At 31.5% G+C, this 24740-nt stretch overlaps 1 protein-coding gene across 1 annotated transcript in view; it reads right to left on the bottom strand.

Annotated features, from left to right (window-relative positions):
- Positions 1-355: 355 nt before the first annotated feature.
- Positions 356-24740, bottom strand: part of LOC147073825 (uncharacterized) — a 42890-nt gene continuing 18505 nt past the window's right edge. Inside the window, exons 2-10 of the mRNA XM_085944449.1 lie at positions 23552-23655; positions 16611-16802; positions 15934-16048; positions 14691-14763; positions 14248-14395; positions 9293-9428; positions 6896-7045; positions 5081-5241; positions 356-4778 (exon numbers count right to left, since the gene is read on the bottom strand). Coding sequence (XP_085800575.1) covers positions 4592-4778; positions 5081-5241; positions 6896-7045; positions 9293-9428; positions 14248-14395; positions 14691-14763; positions 15934-16048; positions 16611-16802; positions 23552-23655 — 1266 coding nt within the window. The 3' untranslated portion in view covers positions 356-4591. The remainder of the gene's footprint in view (positions 4779-5080; positions 5242-6895; positions 7046-9292; positions 9429-14247; positions 14396-14690; positions 14764-15933; positions 16049-16610; positions 16803-23551; positions 23656-24740) is intronic.

Raw genomic sequence — 24740 nt, 5'->3', positions numbered from 1 at the left:
TCATTTGATTTTGTAAAATTTCTGCGTAGAGTAAATGAAAAGTCAGATATTGTTGTGGTGTTCACCGTAGAGGGAGCATCAGTAGTTTATTCTCCCAAGGTGTAACACCAACCTACCATTGTGATACCGATTGGGTCTGAACAAACTGCTTAGATATTCTAATGAATTAATTGTGCATCAGTTGTTCACTATATTCTTATTGCTCACTGAATTTTATATCATGATTCTCTTATAAACTTTTATAAATTGTTTATCTTCATTATGGAATAATAAATTTGTAATATTAATAATTTGTTTAAAATGGAATTGAATTAAATGAATAAGTCAGAAATAAAATAAAACCAATTTTTATAACATAAACATATTTTATTGCTCATGGTTTCAATAAGTATAGCACAAAAAAAACAAAATATTGTTAATATTTTATTATATAACCTAAGTTGTATAACAGGAGATCAGCGTTCTTTTTAATATCTTAATAAACAGGACAATATGTAATAGATATTGCTTATATAAGACGGAGTTGATTTTTATTATGTCAAAGGCACGGTATATACGCTCTATAACAGTCTTTAATTTTATGTGAATACGACATTGTAAATATAATGATTACATGCTTAATTAGACCGTGAAATCATGAATATCAACTGCCTTTAACTTAAATAGGACCAATTAAAATGTGAATCCTGTTAATTCGATACCGTAGTTCAATACGGAAACAAGTAAAAATATCTTGATCTAAGATAATGACGTTTCGGCGAAATTTTACAGTTTAATTAAATTTTAGCAATTCAGAAATTCCTGTATATAATTGGTTTAATGATTAATAATCCTAGAAAGGAATATTCGATTTTATGACAAATTACAGACTTATTTAACTGAAAATATCTGTGTACATTGAATGGCATAATTCACTTACAACATATTTTTTTCATTTGTTTCCGTATAAAAAAAAAACTAAGGTCGATCGAGATTACATATTTATTTAGAAAATTCCAAATCATTTTAAAACTACAGGAAATATTGCTTGATTTGTTAACGCAGACTCATTTGGAATGTCTAATATTGAAGAAAACCTACTTCTTAAAAGAAAAAGCCTACACATTATGGAAGTGACCACTTTAAAGGTGTCATTTTATTATTTAAAATACAAAACATATATAGGTAATCAGTGTTAACTGTAGCATTGGATCGAATGAAACCGGTACTGATCATTGATAATTTACGTATAGTAAGTACCTCACGACTTATAATTGTATACAAACCATCAATATTGGGTTTGGGTTTGTGGTTTATGCTGCATAACAAATGACAATTACGTCAAACTAAATCATGGCTTCAGCAATTTTGATAGGAAAACCATTGGAGGCTCTATCACGAAAAATAAGGTTTTTTTCAACATCTTTCAGAATATACGTAGGTACAACAAAAAATGACGAAACCATTTATTGCTATCAATCAAATATACATGATAAATGCACGCAAGAAACATCGTGGTGCTAACGAAAATTTGGCCCATATAGCAAAATAAGGCTTTACCTGTTTATGATCGCGTTCGTGCCTACATATTATTTTTGGGTACAAAAAGTAAACTACTATCATTTTTATGATATATAACACAATATATGCAAGTGGTTTCAAATCATATTCTTCGAAATAATAAATAACAGTATTAGATTATTTTAAATATTAGGTATATCAAATAATTTTAGGATTGATTGCGATTCGTTTACCAATAAAAATGTATATGTAAATTACCACCCCTTCCCCATTCCCAACCAGATTATACTACGAAGGCTTTATTTCACAAGCATGTATCTGCAATAATAATATTATGAAACAATAATGGAATTCACACTTTCAAAACGCTATACAGAACAAATTGAAAAATACATAATATCGTTGACTGCTACTAACAGCGATGTATGAAATCGGAGGTTTTTTTTTTTTTTTTTTTAAATTATAGTCATTGTTTTCGCACTTAAATTACAAAATAATTTATAACAATTACCTAACTTCACAGTGTATTCTCGTGAAACATGAATTTTATTAGTAAACGAATAGCAATATTATTATATATATTCACAACAATAAAACGGTTTAATTTATTAAACACAATTAAAAACACATATTATATATCATGCACTATAGGAATGTCTAGTAAAAAAGTGATTCTCAATCGAACTATACCTACGTCTTAGTTTCATCATTTAAAATAAAACAAACGATGTCTGCACTTTTGAGGACCACTGATTTACCAACCTCAATTTTAAGTTAATGAGAAAACTATAAAAAACAACGTTTTTTTTCTTTGTTACAACATTAACATGTAGTTTGTACGAATACACTTGTACGAAGAAAAATTACGCAAAACCATCAGCTAGAGTCGCTAGACACAAAAATACAAACCTACTTAAACTATATTAGATTGTAATTATAATGAATACTTATATAAAAATCACTGGGCGTATTATACGCCATAATATATGCAAAAATATAATATTGTAATCTTCGTTACAATTATTAAATACGGCTTTATACGGTTAAAACACTTAAGACCAATATTTAAAAAAAAGTATTAAAGTGTAAATATGGAAAAAATTCATAATAACTAAAAGATAAGTAGAAATACCTACCATAATTTATTATTATCGAATATTATGTATATCATTATGCCAAATAATGTCAGATTGTCTACTTTTCTACTGGAAACTTTGCTGGTTGCTTTTCATTATTATATTTTTGTAATCAATATGTAACTGTTTGTTTCTTAATAAATAAAATAAAAATAAAAATAAAACCTACACGGAGCGACAATGTCTCCGAATAGACGTCGTATTTCAATTGAAACTCTCACTTGTTTTTAATACATTCAGTGGGTTTGAATGCTTTTCTGCCTTTTGTGATTCGGTTTTATGCCAATTTCGTACAAGTGGTTTCGTACAAATTACCTGGTACGTTGTTTCACAACCTCCGAAATAACAGTTTTTTTTCATTGCTAGTTTAATTAAATTATTTTCATTGATAATAAATATTTTATTAGCGCATCCAACAGTGTCACACATATTAAATTTAACATTATAAAAGTATTGCTTATTTGGAAGACGGAAAATGTTAATATCCTTTTTTTATAAATAAAAGTATCAACGTTAATATTAAACAATTTACATAATATAAAAGCAGTTCTAATATATTATGATGTATAATTATTATAATAACAATTAAATAAATGATTAGGTAATAAGGTGGTACAGTTTTATTAATTTTTATTTATTTATAAGTTATGTATAAAATAGGTGCCATTCTGGATTCACTATATTATAATACAATATACATATTGTGCTCAGTCATTCTTTACTGTATCAAAAAAAATACGCACGTAATACAAGTGGTTTCCAACCATTGGCATATAAAAGATATATTTCAATCGAAATAAAACAAGACAATTTATTATATCTAGAGTACAGATTATAATGGCCGATTTAAGTTATTTGTTGAATTTGAAATTAATATAATATATATATATACTTATATACATATATACAAAAATATCAATTAAACATATAATAATGAAAATAATATGATGCTTTGGAAAATAAATAAAATATGGATGGTTCTAAATATTTTATCCTACAAAATAAAGTACATATTTATATTGTTTTATTAATATTATATAAATATGAAGAACTTCATCAAAATAATTCAATAACGACCATGACCAGTTTCGTCATCTTAAATTTTAGAGCAGTGGTGCACAACCCGCGGCCCACCGACGTCTTTAGACTAGGTTTTCAGTGACAAATCGTAATATTATGTTTTCATAGTGTATTATGGCAGATTTATATTTATTATATAACACTTAAATAAACTTTATAATCCACGTAATGACGAAAGATTACTTTGAAAAAGTGCTATAACCACGGAGATCTCATGTACCAAAATAAGGCTAATTTTATTAATTTTACAATAATTCTCGATCATTAAATGTTGATTCCGAAGATGATAAAAGACCGAGCGTCATAATGACATTTAAATCTTTCCTACACAATTTAGACCTTTTTCAGACTTAACAATTTCAATTTGCACATTGAACCCAATCTCAAGACGCTTGATACCACATTGTCAGCGATCTACTTTGTGGTGATGGCACTAATATCCATTTTATATGCACGTAATATGATTCTGCATGAGAGTATGAGATATATCTAGATATTCGTTTGTTATATTATATGTGGTTGCGGCAGCTATTAGAAATATTATTAAGTATGTATAAATTGGTTGTGCTGATAAAATGGTTGTGCATCACTGCTTTAAGGACCTTGTCGTATATAGTTTATTTCATCAAGGTAGAGTCCCACGAATAGTGTACATGATAAATATTGTCTCGCTGGTTGTCGATAAATGGTGAAAGAACTCGTAATCTATGAATGCACACTTAGTGGGATATAAAATTTACTTAACAATTTATATTCATGTCTGAGGCAAGAAAAATATATTTTTAATAACATATAACTCGTAAATTTGTTATAAAAAAAGTATATTATTTACCGATATATATGTATAAATTTGTTTAATAACTATTTCGATAATATTACTGTTTCGATTTATTGACAAGCTCCCAGACGTTGATTCCATCTATCGCTTTTTGAATTTCAGCCTTTATTTGATTCTCCATCATTGGAATTGCGATGTTTTTTATATGGCCCGACACCCATGTTGAAATTGTCGACACCAGCCAATTGAGAGGTCCCAGCCCAGTTATGTGAATATCTACATCACTGATAAAAAAATACAACTTTATTATCATAACAATGTGACAACGTAAACCAATCAACATTACAAAAATTGTGCGGGGCTGTTTTATCAGGGCTATTTTTATTTTTAGCAAAAAGGCGTGTCAATTTAATTGAGGCGATTTTAAATTGGGTCAAATAGGAGTCGTCACAATATAAAGTTACTGATACACGGTTTAATATTGTTAAAAGCCTATTTTAAACAGTTGTTTATATCAAAGCATTTGACTGGAAAATTGTGTTAGGGATTAATTTTTTATTGAAATGAAATTTAAAAAATCACATACCCGAAGTATTCAATTTTTAATTCGTCTATTGTCGCGAAGTTGCGCCATTTGTTGACTCCGGCAGATATTTTCATGTGAATAGAATTTTCACCTATAATCGCCTCAATTCTTCCGGTTGGTCCGATTTTCATAAATTTCAGCCTGTATTCGTCAAAACCGACCTAAAACGCGTAACAAAGACCATTTTAGCACATATATTACAATAATATGAAAGATATTTCAGAATATTTTTATTTCAGTTTCACCATTCAGTGTGATACATAATTCGGGGGTAAGATGAGCTAAAGACTTAAAAGACCGAAAGAAAAACTTCTTTTTATAAACAGAGTTCTTTTCTTTCGTCATCTACTCTATACCTAGACTCTAGAGGAAGTTATCTATATAGACCGAGTTTAAATATCAACGTGAAAATGTAAAAAGATTAATAAGAATGAAGATTAAATTAGCTGCATGTCATTTCGCATCGCATATTCTTTGTGAGACAGTTTCCATCTATCAAAAACTGCGAGCATTTAAACATTTTACAACACAATGTTTTGATATGTCGGTATTGTAGATAAATTCTCTATTATTGTATCATTATTGACATTAACAATATGTAAAATCACAACTCAAAAGATTAATTTATTTAATTGCTATATCTACACCATGGGTGGCCAACCCGGGGCCCGCGGGCCGCATGCGGCCCACTGGGTGTCAACTTATGGCCCGTGAAGCAGTGAGAAAATAAAAATAATAATAAATCAAATGCTACCGCTAGATGTGCTAATTTCGCAAATTATGATTAAATATTAGCTCAAGATTTTAAAAGCACCGTGTGCTTTTTGCTGCATTTGCAACGCCATTCTCCATAGACGTGAATTTATTACCGGGAAATTTACAAATGGAACATTGTGAAATATGTTGGGATGAACAGTTAAAGGAGAAATTCCATCAGGTTGGTTTGGAAGAGTTTTACAAAACATATTTGGACAAGGAGAAATATCCTGCAGTTTACAAAAATGCTCTAATGATGACTTCGCTATTTGAAAACACTTACACGTGTGAACAGCTTTTTAGTCGGATGAAGCATATCAAATCCAGAGTGAGAACACGAATCGCTGATGTGCATTTGGAAAATTGTTTGCATGTAGGAACAACGTCATTCGATATCGATATTGATGCACTTATCCTTCCACACAAAATTAAACTTCGCACTAAAATTTATTATTTTTATATTATTTTGTTTATTTTTTATTATTTAAAAAAAGTCTAATCTAATAAATATGTTTGATTCTCATTTATGTTTTATTTTATTAATATATATTTCTTTTTTGTTTTGTATAATAAAAAAAATCGGTTGTGCGGCCCGGAAGGAAATCTCATTTTTAGAATCTGGCCCGGCTGCTGAAAAGGTTGGCCACCCATGATCTACACTGAGATAAAAATGAATGTCATAGATACAAAAAAAGTTCATATATGACATATGACTCACTCTAAATCATTGCGATTATTTGAAGACAATCTTTGTTAAAATTAAGTATTAATCTTGAGTGAACGCGAGGGTGGGTATTATATTGCTGTGGCGAAAGATGAAGGTAGGCTGTGGAGATCCGACATAAATATTGCAAACTAAACTTTGTCAGTCATATTTATTAATTGTTTTCATTGAACTAAGAATACAAATTTCAGATGGTGTTGGTTAGTTTTTAAAATTCAATTAAGCCCTGCCTCAAATAATCCATAATAACGAAGGGAAGCGAACATATTTTTTTGTTATTGAAACGCACATTTTACGCGTTGGGGGCGGGCTTGAATGTATGTTTAATAACTTACTCTCATTTTTGACAATCCCATTGACACCACCATGGAAGATTTGCTGACGCCCTGCGTCAAAGTGACGTCATTCGTTCGGTCTATCGTGGAAAGATCCAGAAGCCATCCGTCTATCGTTTCGAATTCTCCCTGCCAAGTGATAAGTCCAATCTGAGGAGATAAAGCGATGTTTAGTGCTGCAATAACGAATTCTAGCCGGTGCATAATGAAGCCATAAAACCGCTCATAAAGCGAATGAATCTGTCTCGTACGCCATGTCCTGCACATCGTAAACACAAAACCTTATATAACATATGATTATATTATGTTAAACTTAAATTATAATATATCACAAGCTTCAATTTTATAGCTATTCAATTATCTAATCGAGTAAAAGGATATTAATCAAGATTTGCAATCTCAGAATCTTGAATCCTGTTTGGCAATGATGAAGCTGGAGGAGATAAGTCGTGGTTGCTTAATTGTTTAGAGGAGAGTTTATTGGGTCGTTACAAGAATAAATAAATACAATAATAAATGATGGCAGCGTGATGTTATAATCGCGGGTATGCATGTACTGGTGAGATCGATGTGATCGAAAGATTGATTAAAATAATGAACTGAGAGACTGGACTCGAGTGGATGACGGTTCACTATGTCGAGTGAAGGACTCGTGACGATAGTAGTGCGTCGCGTGACGGACTCGATGAGTGAGTGAGGATTTATGAAATGTCCTTCTTATTTATACAAATACAGTCCATATATAACAAGAGATATTGTCGCAATTAACAAATCATAACAGATCCTACTGATCTAGTTATGTTTTGTTTTGACAACAAAACATTCATATTAAAGTGTGTCACCCATGTAATGGCTTAGCGGTATTGATTGCTACACCTGTGATTATAGTTATTTCCATATAGGTATATAATTTTTAATGATATGATAATATAGAGTTCGCCTTTCAAAATCTACGGGTTTAATATTATATTACAAGGAGGATTGATAGCTTTAAGACCTGTCCAAGAAATTTTGTAATCGTTGGCTCAAAATTTAATTGTGAAAAACATTTTTTTCAAAACGTGTTGATATGAAACTGAATCATGTTGTCCATAAAATTTTACTGAACACAACACGACAATATGTCAAAGATACGTGCATACAGTGTTATATAAATATTATGGTAACATTAACTTACTGCATATCGTCCAACAGTTTAATATGAAGTGTTATTATATATTATTTGAAATCTGTATAAGTAGCTACCAACTATAATACGAGTAAAATCAAAATCTTTGGAAAAAACGCGTTTGGGGATCATCGGCCTACCGGGATTTCTGCCGGTGTCCCGCCGGACCAATACGTATATGATACAAATGAGAAAAAAAATAAGAATTCTAATGTTTATAAGACACTGACACTAGAATAATTTTGAAGATTTTTTGGTACAGTTCGGTTATGAGGAATACAGTGGAAAACACATTTTGAAAATACCCGATATACTGGATTATTTATTTGTTTGGGTTAGGTTAGGTTAGGTTTGGTACAATACAAATAGTCACAAATCAAATAATCCAGTATATCGGGTATTTTCAAAATATGTTTTCCGCTGTATTCCTCATAACCGAACCGTACCGATTTTTTATTAAATCAACACATTTTGTACTTACTAAAATCATTTTGTGAACTTTCACTCGTTTGTATGGTTGCAGAGAAAGAAGAATACAATATATTATAAGGAACCAATTAAATTCATTACAATACACATTTACAGAGATATATGGTACAAGATGGGTACATGTCTGTTTACTGGAAGCCACGCGGGAACAGCGGCGATTTTCATTGTCAATTTCGGTAAAATTCATGAATTCAAGAATGATAACCTAACAAAAAAAAATCTAGTATATCGGCTATTTTCAAAATTTATTTGCCGTTGGCTTCCACCCACTAAATAGACAAGAACCAATTAATATAGTATTATAACCAGCGGCGATTTTCTTTGACGCAGGTGACGCAATCGATTCGTCAAAAGATTTAAAAGAGGGCCTCGAAACGGTTCAATTACTTAATTATACAAACTTAATTAAAAAAATGCAGTATATATAATTAAGTATGAAATATTATCCACAGCATAACAAAACCCCTGTAACTAATATTATGGGACTTACAACATGACCATTCAAACAAATTCGTACTTGTATATAATTAAAATTAACTATTAATAGTATTATATTGTGTACAGGTGTGATTCTAGAAAAGAAATACGAGCGTACTTACGTTGCTAGTTTTAATTTATAGTTTTTATTTTATTTTTCGTCAGTCAGTGCCTCAAGCCACCAAGTCCCTAAACACGCCGCTAATTATAACATCGGTACTTATGTCACATAGCAATAATATTAAAAGTATTGAAAGACTCACCTTTTTACTGAAGTTAGCTTGCATATTTGGTAATCTGACAACTTCGCATCGTTTCTGAAGAAAGTTTTTTCTTACTTCCATTAGTATGACGTCCATAACAGCATTCCCACTGGATGAAGCGAGTGCTACACGCGTGCTAAAATGTAAATACTTATTCGGTCATAAAATTTATAATCATGTTACCACTATACAGTACACCAGTCTTTCTCAAAGTGAGCGATAATGCCCCCTTGTGGGCGCTGGAGGCTTTCAGGGAGACAGTAGAAGGCTCAAAGAAAATTAGGGGCCGTTAAGGAAATCTAGAGGGATGACGGCAGACAAACACACCACTTGAGATGCGATTTAGGTACTACTCGAATGCTTGGAGTCTCGTAAATACGGTTAAATTAGAGTAGCTTATACATGTAATGATGTGGAGGCAGCTTTACATTTCATGTAGGTACGTAGTCCATGGTTAAGTTAACTAAATAAAATTGTCTGTGATTTCCGATATTTCTTTTCATACACATATTTTCGGTCGATTGCGGCGATCCCATCCCTATCCTAAATTGTTGACATGCGATTTTAGGCTTGAATGCTTGGAGACCCTTCACATTACATAAGTTTTAAATTCAAAGTTTTTTTTAATGTTAATAAAAATACTTTTAAATATGATCAAGTATGAGTTTTATTTCATTTCATTGAAACATTCTTTGATCTCAGAAATAGGTTATGGGTCACACCCTATCTATCCTATCCATATAATAATGCATGTATAAAAATTATTATTACAATAACTGTTTTTAAGATACGCAACAGATGGTAATGTAAAAAGGTTAAAAAATATGGGAGGCACTAGATGTTTTTAAAATCTCAAAGTGGACGGTGGCCGAAATAAGTTTGAGAACCTGTGCGTACACGATCGGCTAGTATCTACTGTTGTGTTAGTCAGATGGGGTGCAGTACAAAAAGTTTGAGAAACACAGCGCAATATTAATCTTACGCGTACAATGCAAGTATTTAGTACGGAAGTTCTCGTCTCCAGTAGAAAGTTATATAATATATTCCCATGGAGCCAGTTGATTCGAAACATAATTAGGTAGGTAGCGCCCTCAGCGAATTAAATGAGTTTATTATTAAAACAATGACAGCCATTTCAGAGAGAAATGAAATTTGAAAACAAGGCGAAAAAATACAACACAATAACGTTAAAAAAGGCGGGATTCGTCGAGAGCCAGGTGGGGCAATTTAATAAAAATTTTACAGGTCGGGAGCGCAGGTGAGTAGGGAAAATACTTTACCCAATATAAAAAAAGTCTTGGGTACCTACTGGTTTATTCGTAAGTGGTCCCAATAAAGCTAAAAATAGTCACGGGACATGTGTTTAAAAAAAAGGTTGTGCGAGTTTGTTTTTCTTCTTTAAGTTGGTAATGGAGGATTAATATGTTGATCTAGTAAAAATTCAACGAAAAAAATATTATTTTATTTTACATTTCTATACGTACAATGGTAAGTGGCACTCTATGTTCATGCAGTGACACAAAAATGTGAATTTCTATGGATGTGCTAATTATTATTTATGGTTAAATCTAAATTGTACGTGAAACATCTCACCGTAGCACAGTTCGCCGTGAGCTTTCTTATCGGAAAGAGATGATGACCAATTTTATTAGATTCACCATGAACATTAATTCAATTTTCATAGCTGATTTTGGCAAAATTCATGAATTCAAGAATGAAAACCTAACCTAACCTAACCGAATATAATGTAACCTAACCTAACGAATAATCCAGTAATTATAGGCTATTTTCAAAATTTGTTTGCTGCTGGCTTCCTGTAAACTGACGAGAACCGTGTTTTATTTGGACGTGAATTTTATGTCAGTACTATACGACCCAAAGAGGCTGGACGGTTTTGAATACACGGCCATATATTTCCGACACAACATTTCACGGTAAAGTGTGATACTGCCGAACTGCATACGTACAAGTTCCGGACACGATTACATACGTCGATTGCAATATGATAATCTGTTTTCAGAAAATGATGTTTGTTTCATATTGAAAAAATGGTAGTAATATGTAGATAAGTTAGTAATTAATATAAACCAAATATTATATCTTCATTGCAATCGAAGTTTACACAATAAGTAACACTACCATCGAAACACGCCATTAAATGCCCAGACCAGATTATAGACGGCCTCGATACAATGGTAGACATTAATTTAACAAATACGGTTTTGATCATTTTATTATTAATCAAGCATATTGAAAATAAATAATTACAAGATAAAAGAACTTTTTATATACCTACAACGTTTTTAAATTCTGTTGAACCATATAAACTTGACTTGACTAGCTTAAACGATCAAAAAAAATGTACTAGACATGTCATATTGATGTCCATAGTAACGCACGTATATATTAACAATTTAGTTGCTAGGACCCCAGACCCCTAGCTACCAATAATGGTGTCGAAATAACTTTTCATACAAAACAGAATTAACTGAAAATGAATTCAATTCTACTTAAAGATGGCTAAAAGCATTAAAAAATGCATTGGCATCGTGTTCTGATATATTCTAAAAGTTTCAAACGTCTAGCTAGTCGGTTTTTTTTAAAGTATTTAGTTAAAAATCGATAGCAAGATTTGTACCGGACAAAGAACCACCGGACAAATGAAAATACGAGCTAAGAAAAACGTTGTAATAAAAATAGAAGTATAGATATATATAATTGATCCGTTTTGATATTCTTCATAAAAATTATCTATATAGTAAACTTTATCCTTTTTTATGGAGCATTTGCCGGCGACAGACGGACTGTTCTCGTAACAGGTTGAACATGCCAGTTAATAACCATACAGTTATCTTTGGTAGATAATCTGCTGCGCCCATAGACGGACACTTTTCGACCTTTCAGATGTGTGCCATGTTCAAACTGCCAGCGACCTCCCACTCCCGTGTTTTTATAAAAATGTTGGAATTTCAACTCACCGAAAGTTTTCGGGTGACGTTAGCTAGCTGTGTCGTAAAGTAGGAGTAACTGGCGCGATTTGGCGGCAAATTTTGACAGTTCTGTCATAATCTTCTAAGTTCGTTCGATAAGAAGTATATTATTTTTGTTGCGTATTCTTTTGCTACTCATATTATATAATTACGAATATTGTGAAGTGTCAACTAGGTACCGCAAACAATATTTATTGTGTGTTGTTAATATGTCTGTACCAAATTAATATATATTATTCAAAACCAATAAGTAAATTGTTTTGGTGATTGAATAAAACATATTACATAAATTTAATGTATATAACCCTGATTTGAATAAAACAATACGTATGTATTTTATCTTAATTACAATTTATTAAAACAACAATTAGTATACTATGACTAATTTATTCAAAATAAAAGAATCTGGACATATATTTACACAAACAATAAATTGTAATCATAATAAATCTAACAAAATTAATATCGTTCAATATACCCTACTTAAAACTAATTTAACACTAGGTAGGTACCCCTGTGTATGATCTCCGTGAACATAACCTCCACAGTTTTTGACACTTGATCTGCCACAGACAATAACTGTACGTATATGGGCACGTCTGTTGACAGTTCGACAGATTTAAATGGGGTAGTTAAACTGATCTGTGGTGTGTCCACTAACGTACAGTTATTGAACAGTTATTGTCTGTGCCATGTTCAAACTGCTACGAAAACTGTCCGTCTATGGCCGCCTATTGGGCAAGCACAAGGTCACGTGATTTCCAACGATTCCATTATGAGATTATGATATATATTTTGACTCTCGTTTTCACTAGGGTCATAATAACAGTAAATCATGGTTTTGGCGTATCAAATGCTAGTCTGATCGTAGCTCTACAGATAAGTGCAAAGTGATCCACATTATTAATATATTTTTACAGGTTACTGTTTTCCAGTCACGGCGATAATAACATGTAAACTTTCAACACGTGAAATGAAATCGGATGACGATCGGAATTATGACAATTGCGCAGTAGTTTTTAATATTTTAATTTGTGCTTTTGTTTAACCAGGAAATTCGTAAACTAAATTTTCGCATCTAATCCGGTAAATAGGGAGTCGACTGTACATATTTCCAATTTTATATTAGAATACATCTTAGATAATAATGAATCACGCAATCGTTTTAATAACATGTATCATTAGTATTCAACAGTATTCAAGGACATACATTGAATCTGAATCTCGCATAAAAGAAGCCGTCTGAGACTTAAATCACCATATTATCGTATATATATATAGTATGCTTGTAAAATGCAGTGATTTTTGTTTACGAGGGTGCTGTTAAAATACATATACATATATTTACCGAGTATTTGCTACAATTTACAACTTACTCAGGGTTTTGTAACTAATTCAATATTGGCCGGTGTTTTTAAAATAACTATTTAACATTAATAATATATAGCATTTTTATAAGTAAAGTTAAGTAAAATTTACCTTATCATTGTACAATAAATAAATACATAATACTATTACTAAGTATGTAGTGTAACGATTATTTCAAGGGATGCGAAGCATCTACACTGTATATTCTACAGCATCTATGGATCTATATTCTATAGTAACATCTATCGACATAAAATAGAAATAGAGATCTTAGTCGACATCAAATCTTTCAATCAAGCAGTTCACAGATAATCTCTCAATTGAATAATTATTTCTCGCATACTGTGTTTGTCTGCAATAGATATAAAATTATCAAAATAATTAAGCCATACAATTATGTAATATTAACATAAACATGAAACAATAGACAACCATAAAACAGTTCTGTGTTTATTAATAAAATTTGCCACCGATATGTACGCATATTATTTAAAACCTGTTTTCGTGGGTGTAAAAACTAGACAAAATATAGTTGTAAAAGTATGCCTTTTCATCCATTTGTAGTAGACTAGAATAATATATTTTTTTAAATCTTACCTAAACGCTTCAATCAGCTGATGATTTCCACCAAGTATCTCGCTAACAGATGTCGTTCGCTGTAGGACTTCGTTCAATTGTGCGATAAATTCTCTTTGAAGTTTATAAAATAGTTCAGATGAAAATGTTTGTACTAATGGTAATTTATCTGTCAATATAATAATAATAACATAATATTAATTACATGATTAATAAATGATATTAAGTCCGTCCGTATTAAATGGATATTCAATAAATAAATGGAAGGTATATAATAATTAATTTACCTTCTCATCTCTCTATATTGTGTGGCGTAAGACAAAGTAATATTATATAAATCGAGGAGTTGGATATAAAAATATAGGTATATTGTTAAATATAGAATGGTAAGATAGGTGAAACAACATGTTTACTGTTAGGTAATTAAGTATGTACTGTACTAAAAGTAAGACGTTTGTACACACCTATAGAATTTTTGGATAACTGGCTTGTAACCATTTCATCACCTCCATTGGATTTAGGAACATAGTGGAATACCTGAATCAAAAAGAGACACATTTAAACGAAATTAATATAATAACTACTACCTATATAATAATATTTTCCTGTGTTTCCTACACTTTCGCTTACTCATTTAAGAACAGTTTTTTCCGGCATACCTCGCTTTAAAAAAACCTAATTAGGGATTATTGTGAAATAAATATTTTTACGGAAAAACGATTGTACCGCATACCAACTGATGGTAGGTACGCGAACAATAAACAATATACTAGATGAATATCTAACGTTTATCATTTTACATATATATAGATTGATAACTTATTCGTCCGTACTCCAAGTACGATACTGGTAGCGACGCCTACATTATTGCAATGCTAATGAGTCTTTCGTATGAGATTATTTGACAATAAAGCTGCATTAAATTATGATCACATGCCGGTACGGTGACAAATTTGGTCTATGATTTCGTCATTCCGCAGAATATTTTGAATGATCACTATCTCTATAAATTCAATGATGGAGAGTGCCAACTCTAATTATTATTCATTATTCATGGTAATTTCAATTACTTTTGACAGTTTCCACGTGTGCGTACGTTAGAAATACTAGCGATATTGCATCCATAGATAATATTTTTAACAGAATCAAACCTGCAGACAATACATAAAATATAATAATTTAATGGAAAATCCATAGAGAAAACCACTAAAAACAAAAAACACGCAATTTCGACATGAGTCGAAAATGTATAGGCATGTAGAAAATAATAAAAAACGTCCATTGAGTCATGCGGGTATCGATGAAGCGCGGTACGCGTGAGGTGACCTCATTGTTGTTCTGGTGATTTCGGCAGATTTTTGAACTGACAATGTTCGTTTAAGTTTAAAGATTCAAAATGTGCTACCGGATGGGAGCATCAGTCGGATAAAATTTAAAATACAAAGAAAAACGACGTTACACACTTTTTTCACGTAGCGGCAGCTTACTGTAACAGCACGTGACAGCACATAACGTGATCATAATGTATTTGAACTTTTAATCTCTCTAAAAATGTATGGAAACGCCGTCTTTCCTCCAATAAGCAGCATTAGTCGCTACTCAGTATATGTCGTATTACATAATAATATTATTTTCTAACGTAAGTTGCAATATGTGTAATATTAAAAACTATGTGAATGATAAGGGTATTTATTAATTGATACTTACATTAAGACTAACTTCATCTATATTTATATGCAGGTCTGTGTTTAATATATAAAGGGAATCGTCCTTGATTTCTAGTCCAGCCGAGCCTTCGACTTTAACTCCGGAAATTATTACCCTAAATACAGAAAACATTAAAAATTATATGGCCAAATAATAAAAACAGAATACATTGAATTTAAAACCCTAAGCGATCTCACACATATATATACTAGATGCAACCACAACTCGTCAATTTTATCGACATTCATCAAACACAATAATGATGACTTGTGTTCAACTTCAATTCAACAACATTGTTTATGGGAAGAAATTGCTTTGTGTCACATGTTAAAATTAGTGTCATTGCTAGCTAGCCATTGTTTGATTGTTTGAAGATGTAAGCTTAAAATAACAGAAAGATTTAACAGAACACAAGTTTTGAATTTTTCATCTGACAACATTGTACTTAATATAATGTCGTTTCCGACAATAAAATTGACAGTTGAGAGCTTGACAGAGCGTACTATGAAATATTACGGCTAAGCGCCTGATATGTATACATTGAAAGATTGATTGTCAGTGTGCGATTCGCCTAAAAATAAATTAAAAAGGGTACATAGTTAATAATTTTAGTTAGTAATAATATACAGGAAGATATTTTAGTAATGATGCATAATTCTGGAGTCTGAATATCCTACCTAATGCGACCATCAGCTGTAGCTGGGAGTAAGGCTTGCAAGGCCGGACAAGCAGCCCTGTAGGCGGCCTCCACGAGCAGGGCGCCGTTTCCTGCCCCCGCCGCGACCGACAGTCTCATATCGCCCAAGGAGAGGTCCAGTCGTGACAGGTGAAACGCCGAGCATCCAAATACTTCGAGGTTTGACAGCGATCTGATAAAAGAAGACATTGATTAATTAATGATGATCGATACCACAAAGATTTTCGTAGTACGGATGGGTAAGTATAACACGACGAATAGAAAGTTGAAATAGTAAAATTTCAACTCAGTGGTCGGAAACATTTTCAGACGTATGTTTATACCTGTAGATTGGTGTCACATTTTTCTGGCACTTTAGGCGACTCATTTAGGTGTTGGTACGTTACTTTCAAATGACATCAACACCGTTGTAAAGTGATTTCATTGTGGCTGCAATATCAAAAGAATCCCGAGCGTTGGAGCAGACCCTTTTTTTAGTTGCTCCGCTCCGGGAACTAATACTTGCTCCGGCTCCGCTCCGGGTAAAAAGTTTTGATAAATATTATATGTAAGTAAGTAGGTACTTATATGACTGTTAAAAAATAACTAGTTTAAAAATAATCGTCATTTTCATTACATATTAATTCTAGTAAACAAAATTCCCGACAGTTAATCGTCTCTCATTATTTGCCTCTTCTGTCAAAAAAGTGAGGTTATTTATCACTCGGCAGTGTTGCCATATTTCAAATAATTTCAGTGCTGCAAAATGTCAAAATATACTATTTGCATTGGATTTTAGGACGAAAATTTAATAATAAAAAAAACATCGGGAGCAGTGGAGCACTACAAATTTTTGGTGCTCCGGCTCCGCTCCTGCTCCGGGTAAAATCCCATTGCTCCAGTGCTCCGTGCTCCTGCTCCGAGCTTCGCTCCAACGATCTGAAAGAATCTATCCTTCCTCTGTATATGTATAGTTTTAAATAGAAAAATAGCAAAAGAAAGTACCATTTACAAGGAAATTATAACTTACAAAATTAGCTAATATGTATCACTTCGATTAAGATAGATAATACACTTTTTTTTTTATTCAACGAATACTTCACAAGATTTGAGAATGTAACATTCTATATTATTAAACGTACATAATTTGAAAACATCTTATGGTCAGTAATCAAGAAATTAATTGATACCTATTTTAATTTAATATACAAATACCGATAGCCATTATATATAGATAGACAAGTATTTCATGTAAGAACTACTAGTTAAAATCTTCGTAATTAATTAGGATGCCCGTAGTTTAATTGGAAAACATACTAGCGCAAATTCAGCGGTTACAGGTTTAAGTCCCGTCGGGTGTCGTATTTTTTTTTAAAAGATAGGTATAAGATGTTTTTTCAAAAACCAGTCGGTTGGGTTAAATTCACATTTTGCTTTTTTATCATTATTATTTATATCTGGTGTGGCTGTTTATAGTATTGGTTTAGGTAGTACGGATGGCCCTTTTCTCCAGTGTATTTCCAGCAATCTAGAGGATAATAATAATTAGAAAACATGGTAAATTTTAGCATGAAATTGAAACGGCTGTAGGAAATATCGTATCTTTAGAAAGATACTAATTATTCGTTACTACAATGGGTTCAGCATTATCGATTCTTGGAATTGGCGTAAAATCTCTGAGATTTAGTAATATAGAAGTATTTAATCTATGAAATACGGATTTTGTGTATTTTTCTGGATTATAGATGATAAAATATTCACAAGGACATATAGCAGCTAGATAGGTGGATTTCATTCGATTTTTATTTTCAAAATTCGGTCAATATGAATGACTGAAAAGAGAGGACACTGAAAGGTATATTGACAAAAAACAGGATGCGATGAACAATGATGATAATTTAGAGTTATAGAAAACATAAACATAATTACATATTATCAAAATAAGTTACTATTATTAATATTAGTATTACGTGTGTAGTCGTCGGTTCAGTGAGACGTTTCACAGTGAATCAAGATTTATTCCCTGTCAATGTATTTTATATGCCTGCTGGGGTAGTAGCGTTGTTTTTTATGTGTTGGCATGTATAAAATTGAAAGGCTTTAAGGTGACAACATAAGCACTCCCTAACTCTAAAAGCTCCCAAAGTGGAGGCTTAAGAACATGCGCGATGTCATGTCACAAGAAGAAAACTACCAGTGGTGTATGAAGAAAGGGTAAATTATATTTTATTACGTCTTGATTTTTCATACATTACAATTATTTTTATTATTATTTTTTGGTGGAAAGTAGGCACGCACACAGAAAATTTGTAGGTGAAGGGGAGAGTAATTAAAAAAAAATATCCGTAATGGTATTATTGAATTTCTATCCTAGCCTGCACCTAGAATTATTGGTAGGATGTTTACCCACGACTCACTGAAATCCGTCGCATCCACAAGAGATTATTGTACTATAATCATTAGAGACTGATTTGTCCGATTATATCGTCTGTGCCATACTACTGTTTACCGGGTGAGCAGGGACAGTCGAAAGAAAATAACACTAAACCGATATTCGAATTGTGAACAATAGGGAAAGAATTAATAAAATATATATATTAAACTAATATAATTAAAGAGGTACCCAGTGTATGTTATTTTTTTCAAAACCCATATTTAGGTTTTAGACAATCCGTCACATATTAGGTGCCTACCACAATGTAATACAACAATATGGGTACCCATGTACCTAAGTTAACAGAAAATATACAATATAACAAAATAGTAGGTTTTAGGAAGGTAACCTCAAACTTGCCGACCTCCGAGGAGGAGTGTAAGAATATTAATCAATTTCAAGTAGGATTAGCAGATGACAGTTACATTACCTACTAACATAATTATTTATTAGCAATATTGCTACAATTCTGACTATTATTAATAAATATCTGCATTAATTAGGTAAATGCCACATTACTTTTAGATACTTATTAATGTTTACATGATGGCTGGAATTTTATTTTTGCAAATAAAATTGTGAAAATACAAAGTATTGAAACAATATGCTGAGCGACTTTGACATGATTTTTTGAAAGAACGATATAAAGTTAAGTTCAGAAAAAGTGATATCTTTAAATATGTAAATTTATATAAATTAAGAAAAAGCTCCTCCGGATAATTGAATGTTTAAAACAGAGGTGGTTTCTGTACGCAAATTGCTTGCGTTCTTCAAAATATATTAGAGTAATAGAACGATTAAAATCGATTGGATTTCCATCAATTGTTTTATCTCCCCTGAGTAGTAAATATTGGACGACACCCCCCCTTCATAAAGAAGCGAAACATTAAGCACTCTACAGTCTAAAAGTAAATAAGCTTAAACAAGAAGGCTCCAAGAAAAGTAGAAATACGATTTGCAAGCTTAAAGCGCAAATCAGATAGACACAACAATGGGTATATCAGCAAGTACGCAGAAGGTAATGTGAAGGTACTTATGTTTTCAAAATTGGCGCGCCAATTTGTAAATAAATAAATACAAAGCCTTTCGGAGTTTGATTTTCGCGACGGTAAATAAATACAATGGAGATTATTGAATTTGAGACTGTATAAGAACCGTAAACAAAGATAAATATTTTGTAGTGTTAAATCGCAAATTGTGTTTTCAAAATACCTATAAGTTAAAATATGTACCAAACGTAAATATTAAATTCAAATCTCTTCTTTAAAATGGATGGATAAGTATACCATTGCGCCCTAAAAGGCCACTTAACTTAGTCATTGGCAACCCGCGGCCCGGCTTCATATTGTGATTTAATATCTGTAATGTCTGTAATATTTTTTTTTATTAAAACCAACCATCAAGAAACAAGAAACATTCACACAATTATGCAATGTTGATGAATATAAGATACAGATAAATAGTATATCGATAAGTGATTGTCTCGATAACAGGCAGACACAGAAAGCATTGTTACTTAAACAAAAATAAAATATATACGTTATTTATATTAATAATATTCATCGTATTAATAGTTACGGAGGTGAGAAGTGTGAGCCACGACTACCACCATTTTCGGGACAGGCATCATGAGATTTTGTGTATAATATTGTCTCAGGTAGACGAATTATAAAATTTGTAAATTCTATATGTTTCCCTGTTTTTAAATAATGATCTTTGTTACTATTCTATAAACAATATTGATATTAATTATTATTTTTTTAAATGATGACAAATCAGGCAAAAACATTCGAATTATGTATGGTTTTTATGAAAGTAATAAAATAAATAAAACGACCACGATGGATGAGCGGTAACGTGTCGGCTTATAAAGTCATGGCCCCGTGTTCGAATTCCGGATATGGCAAATAGTCACATGTTGTTTTTTTTTTTTCAATGTGTGTTTGGATACAGAGCATAGGTTTACTAGATTGAGCAAGAGGCTAACATCCATTTTCTAGTTAAACAAGAATATGTTAAGAAACTTTTTCGTGAAGCGGCTAAGATCCAAGCGTCGGATTGTAGAGCCGTAGAATATACTCCAATATTGTGAATAAAATACTTATACATATATATCTATCTTCATTCAAATCAGTGACAAGTTTGAATCCGGTTTCACGTATAAATAGATCAATGGTCCCTCTCAACTGCCTCAACTGGATCAACTGTCCCTAACTTATTTTTGAATCATATGTGTTGTGTACTCAGCGCCTTAATACTCCAGTTAATAGTATACATGGTGTAGCTTCGAAGTAAGTTATTTTATAAGAGGCACGTGAACTAAACAGTTAAACCCAATCATTATGACGATTCTTTGTTCTAAATAAATTGTATTAAATAATTGAACTATGTCAGTTTTACTTTCAAATTTATATTGTTGTTATTCTGATCACGCCTCGCTTCATTTTTGTGGCCCGTGTCAGTGTTGCGGTAATAATTCTGGCCCGCGGACGCAAAAAAGGTTTCCTATGCCTGCCTTAAGACTTAGCGGGGCACGATAGTCGAAATGCTGCCAAATATTGCACGGCATTTCGTGTAGGTATTACATCAATACTGTTACACGCTTTTTATATACCTATATATTTTAACATTACTTTCATAGAAACGAAATAGTTCAATATTATATGAGATAGGAAGGTACTAATGTACCCACCTAAAAAGGTATATACTTAGGACTTTTAATACACATTTATTAAAACAACCCTTAAGGGCGGACGTGCTCAGCGTGGGTCAAAGTGGAGCTTTTTTCTATTTTCAAAGCATGATCCTGGACATACCTTAAACGTTGTAGATAATCTATTTATATAATTTTGAAGCCTTATTATCCTTTATATTTATTTTAAACATTTGATAACTGCATAACGTATTTTTATTACATAAAATAGTATTCTTTTAAACCTCTCGATCTAATGTTTTAGAATATAGTCATATTTCAGTACATCCATGTACAAGTGGTGTTAAGATTTTTTAGATTTATTAATTTTCAGAAGAACCAAATCAAACCTAACCTAACCTAACCAAATCAAAAACCTAACCAAATAATAAGACATCAAACTTATATAAATAGATTATCTACAACGTTTAAGGAATGTCCAGGATTATGCTCTGAAAATACCATAAAATCTCCATTTTGACCTACGTTGGGTATGTGGGCCCTTAAGTTAGTTATAACACCAAATATGTAGTACGAAATATACCTATAGGAATTCATATTATTAACATTTTGTATGACACCACTTGATGTAAATGATAGAAAATTTCTAAGTAGGTAGTGTGGTTAAATTAGAATTAGAACATAGAAAAACGTAATATTTTATGCGTCGGCATCTAGACAATAATATTGTGTGTGTTTTTATATTTTGTTGTACCTACTGTTGGATAACGTAGTTGTTGGTTGCGATTATTCATCTAAACTTCTTGGATAATGAACATAAAAATTGGTTTTAAAAACTTACACTTAACCTACAGGAAAATTAATCGGAGAAGAATATCAACTGGCTTCAAATGAACCTACGATTCCAAAGGACTTGCAGTTAATTAAACTATTTGATTTAGTAACGTTTTTAAGCTTTACTTTCATAACGTATTAAGGGTCTGTTTCTATATGTCAAACATTTTTTTAAATTACGAACAAAATTAATATAAGTACGGAAAATTTTCGCTGTTTTTCAGCAATTCCCAAAACAATTTCTCGTTGAAAAGAATAAACATTCACACTGTTTAAATGGTACAACATGCTTACAGATATTTTTAAGCCAAATAGTATTCATGCAAGGTGTACGTTTAACAAACAAAATAATATGACAGTGTTTTTTTTTAACTTTTTCGATTCACGGTGCCCTTCATGTACAAAGATTTTTTCATGGTGGCCTGAATAATATTTCCGCAAAACATAATAAGCGTTATATGCGAGATTATTGAGATTTTTTCTCTAACGGCGAGTCCTTTTTTATCTCGTGACTTGAATTTTTTTTAAATGCCTTAAAATTGCAGCTTTTTGTTTTCTTTTTTTTATGCAATTTTTTTAATAATTACCATTTAGAATAGGATTCAACAACTTTCTAAAAGATGTCTATTGGTAATTGGAAGTTTATACGATCAGGGAAGAGAAGTTAAATAGTGTCAATCGCATAAAGAAAACAGTCAACGAAATATACGACGTATCATTGTGATCGTGCATCAACGCATTGAATTAATATTGTGTGGATTCTTGTCCAACAGCATCGCTGGGTCAGCTGCGACACACAATTTGAATACCACTGCCATATTAAATAAAAATAATTCAAATTTTTAGAGAAATTGTTTTATAAATTATGCTTAGAAGCTTGAAATGTCAATTTTAGTTAAGTTATTACTTATGTAAAACTGTAAGATATTATGTTTATCAGTAGGAATATATTGTTGACTTAGCTTTGAACTCGATGACAATGTTTCAATCATTAAAATGAAAGGTGTTAATAAATACTCACATTTGATTTCCATCATTGTCTACGTAAAATACGTCGCTTAGAGAAATAGGGGCCTCATCATCGGAGTTCTGTGAGGATTTCTGGACGGCCACATTTGTGAAGCCCTAAAAACGGATAAAAATTATTAACAAATAACCAGAAAATATAACCAAAAGCATTGCAATTAGTTCAGTGTTTCCCAACGTAGGGCAAATCATTACTATTAGGTATATTTTTTTTGTTAAAACCCACATTTTCGAAAATATTTTTTTGATATTGCAACCATGACTTTCCGAGAAAATTAGCACTGTAAATGATTTGTTACTGAAAAAAAAGAAATCGTTTTGATATCACAAACTGTGGAGATTTAAGATTAAAATTGACCAAATTAGTAGGTACCTCACGTAAAACCTCTTTGCTGCTCACATCAAGCACAAGGATCGCACTAATTTTTTTCTGAGTTGTACATGTAACGTAATATACATATTTACTTACAAAAGTTTAATTAAAAATAGTATTACCCATGAGCATTTTTTAGTCGAAATATGCATATAATATGTTACCAATTAACAAATACCTAATTTAAATTTAAACCAGGGGTACCTTTTTAGTAATCGTACACATAATGAGTAATTCTCAACGCGGTATCTGGGCTCATAGTTTCGATAATGAAAGCTGTCTTTGTAGACACATAGGCATTTTCCTCCGACAATTTTTTGGCACTAGATGTCAATTTATTCGGCTGCGCCCATTTACAATGCCCCGCTTGTCATTTACCACGTTCGATAATGCGCGAAACAGTACCAAAAAATAACAAAAAAGTATTATGAATTCCTTCTTCCATTACATTTATTTCAACGCAATAATGTACCTACATACCTAACCACTTCAATTGTTTTGTTAACATCGAACAATATATTTTCCGTAGCTACAGAAATTTCAAAAATTGAATGATTTTTATATTCAAGTAAATATTATGTGGATATGTATGCATATCTAAGATATACATACCTAAATATATTTTAATTATTCTATTAGACATTATTAGTCAACTTAATACAATCTTTAATTGTTTAGCGATGGATTTAATTTTAATCCGTCTTTAATGATTTTTATTAAAAAGTTAAAATAAAAACTAAATATTTACAAGATAAAAAGAACTTTTTATATCCAACGTTTTTAAATTTTCTGCTGAATCATATAAACTTGA

This window comes from Rhyacophila brunnea, unplaced genomic scaffold (genome assembly GCF_057557595.1).
Source record: "Rhyacophila brunnea isolate RB1 unplaced genomic scaffold, BYU_Rbru_1.0 scaffold_17, whole genome shotgun sequence".
Taxonomy (NCBI): domain Eukaryota; kingdom Metazoa; phylum Arthropoda; class Insecta; order Trichoptera; family Rhyacophilidae; genus Rhyacophila; species Rhyacophila brunnea.
The sequence above is the reverse complement of the archived record's forward strand: the minus strand, read 5'-3'. Positions and strand labels throughout refer to the sequence as shown.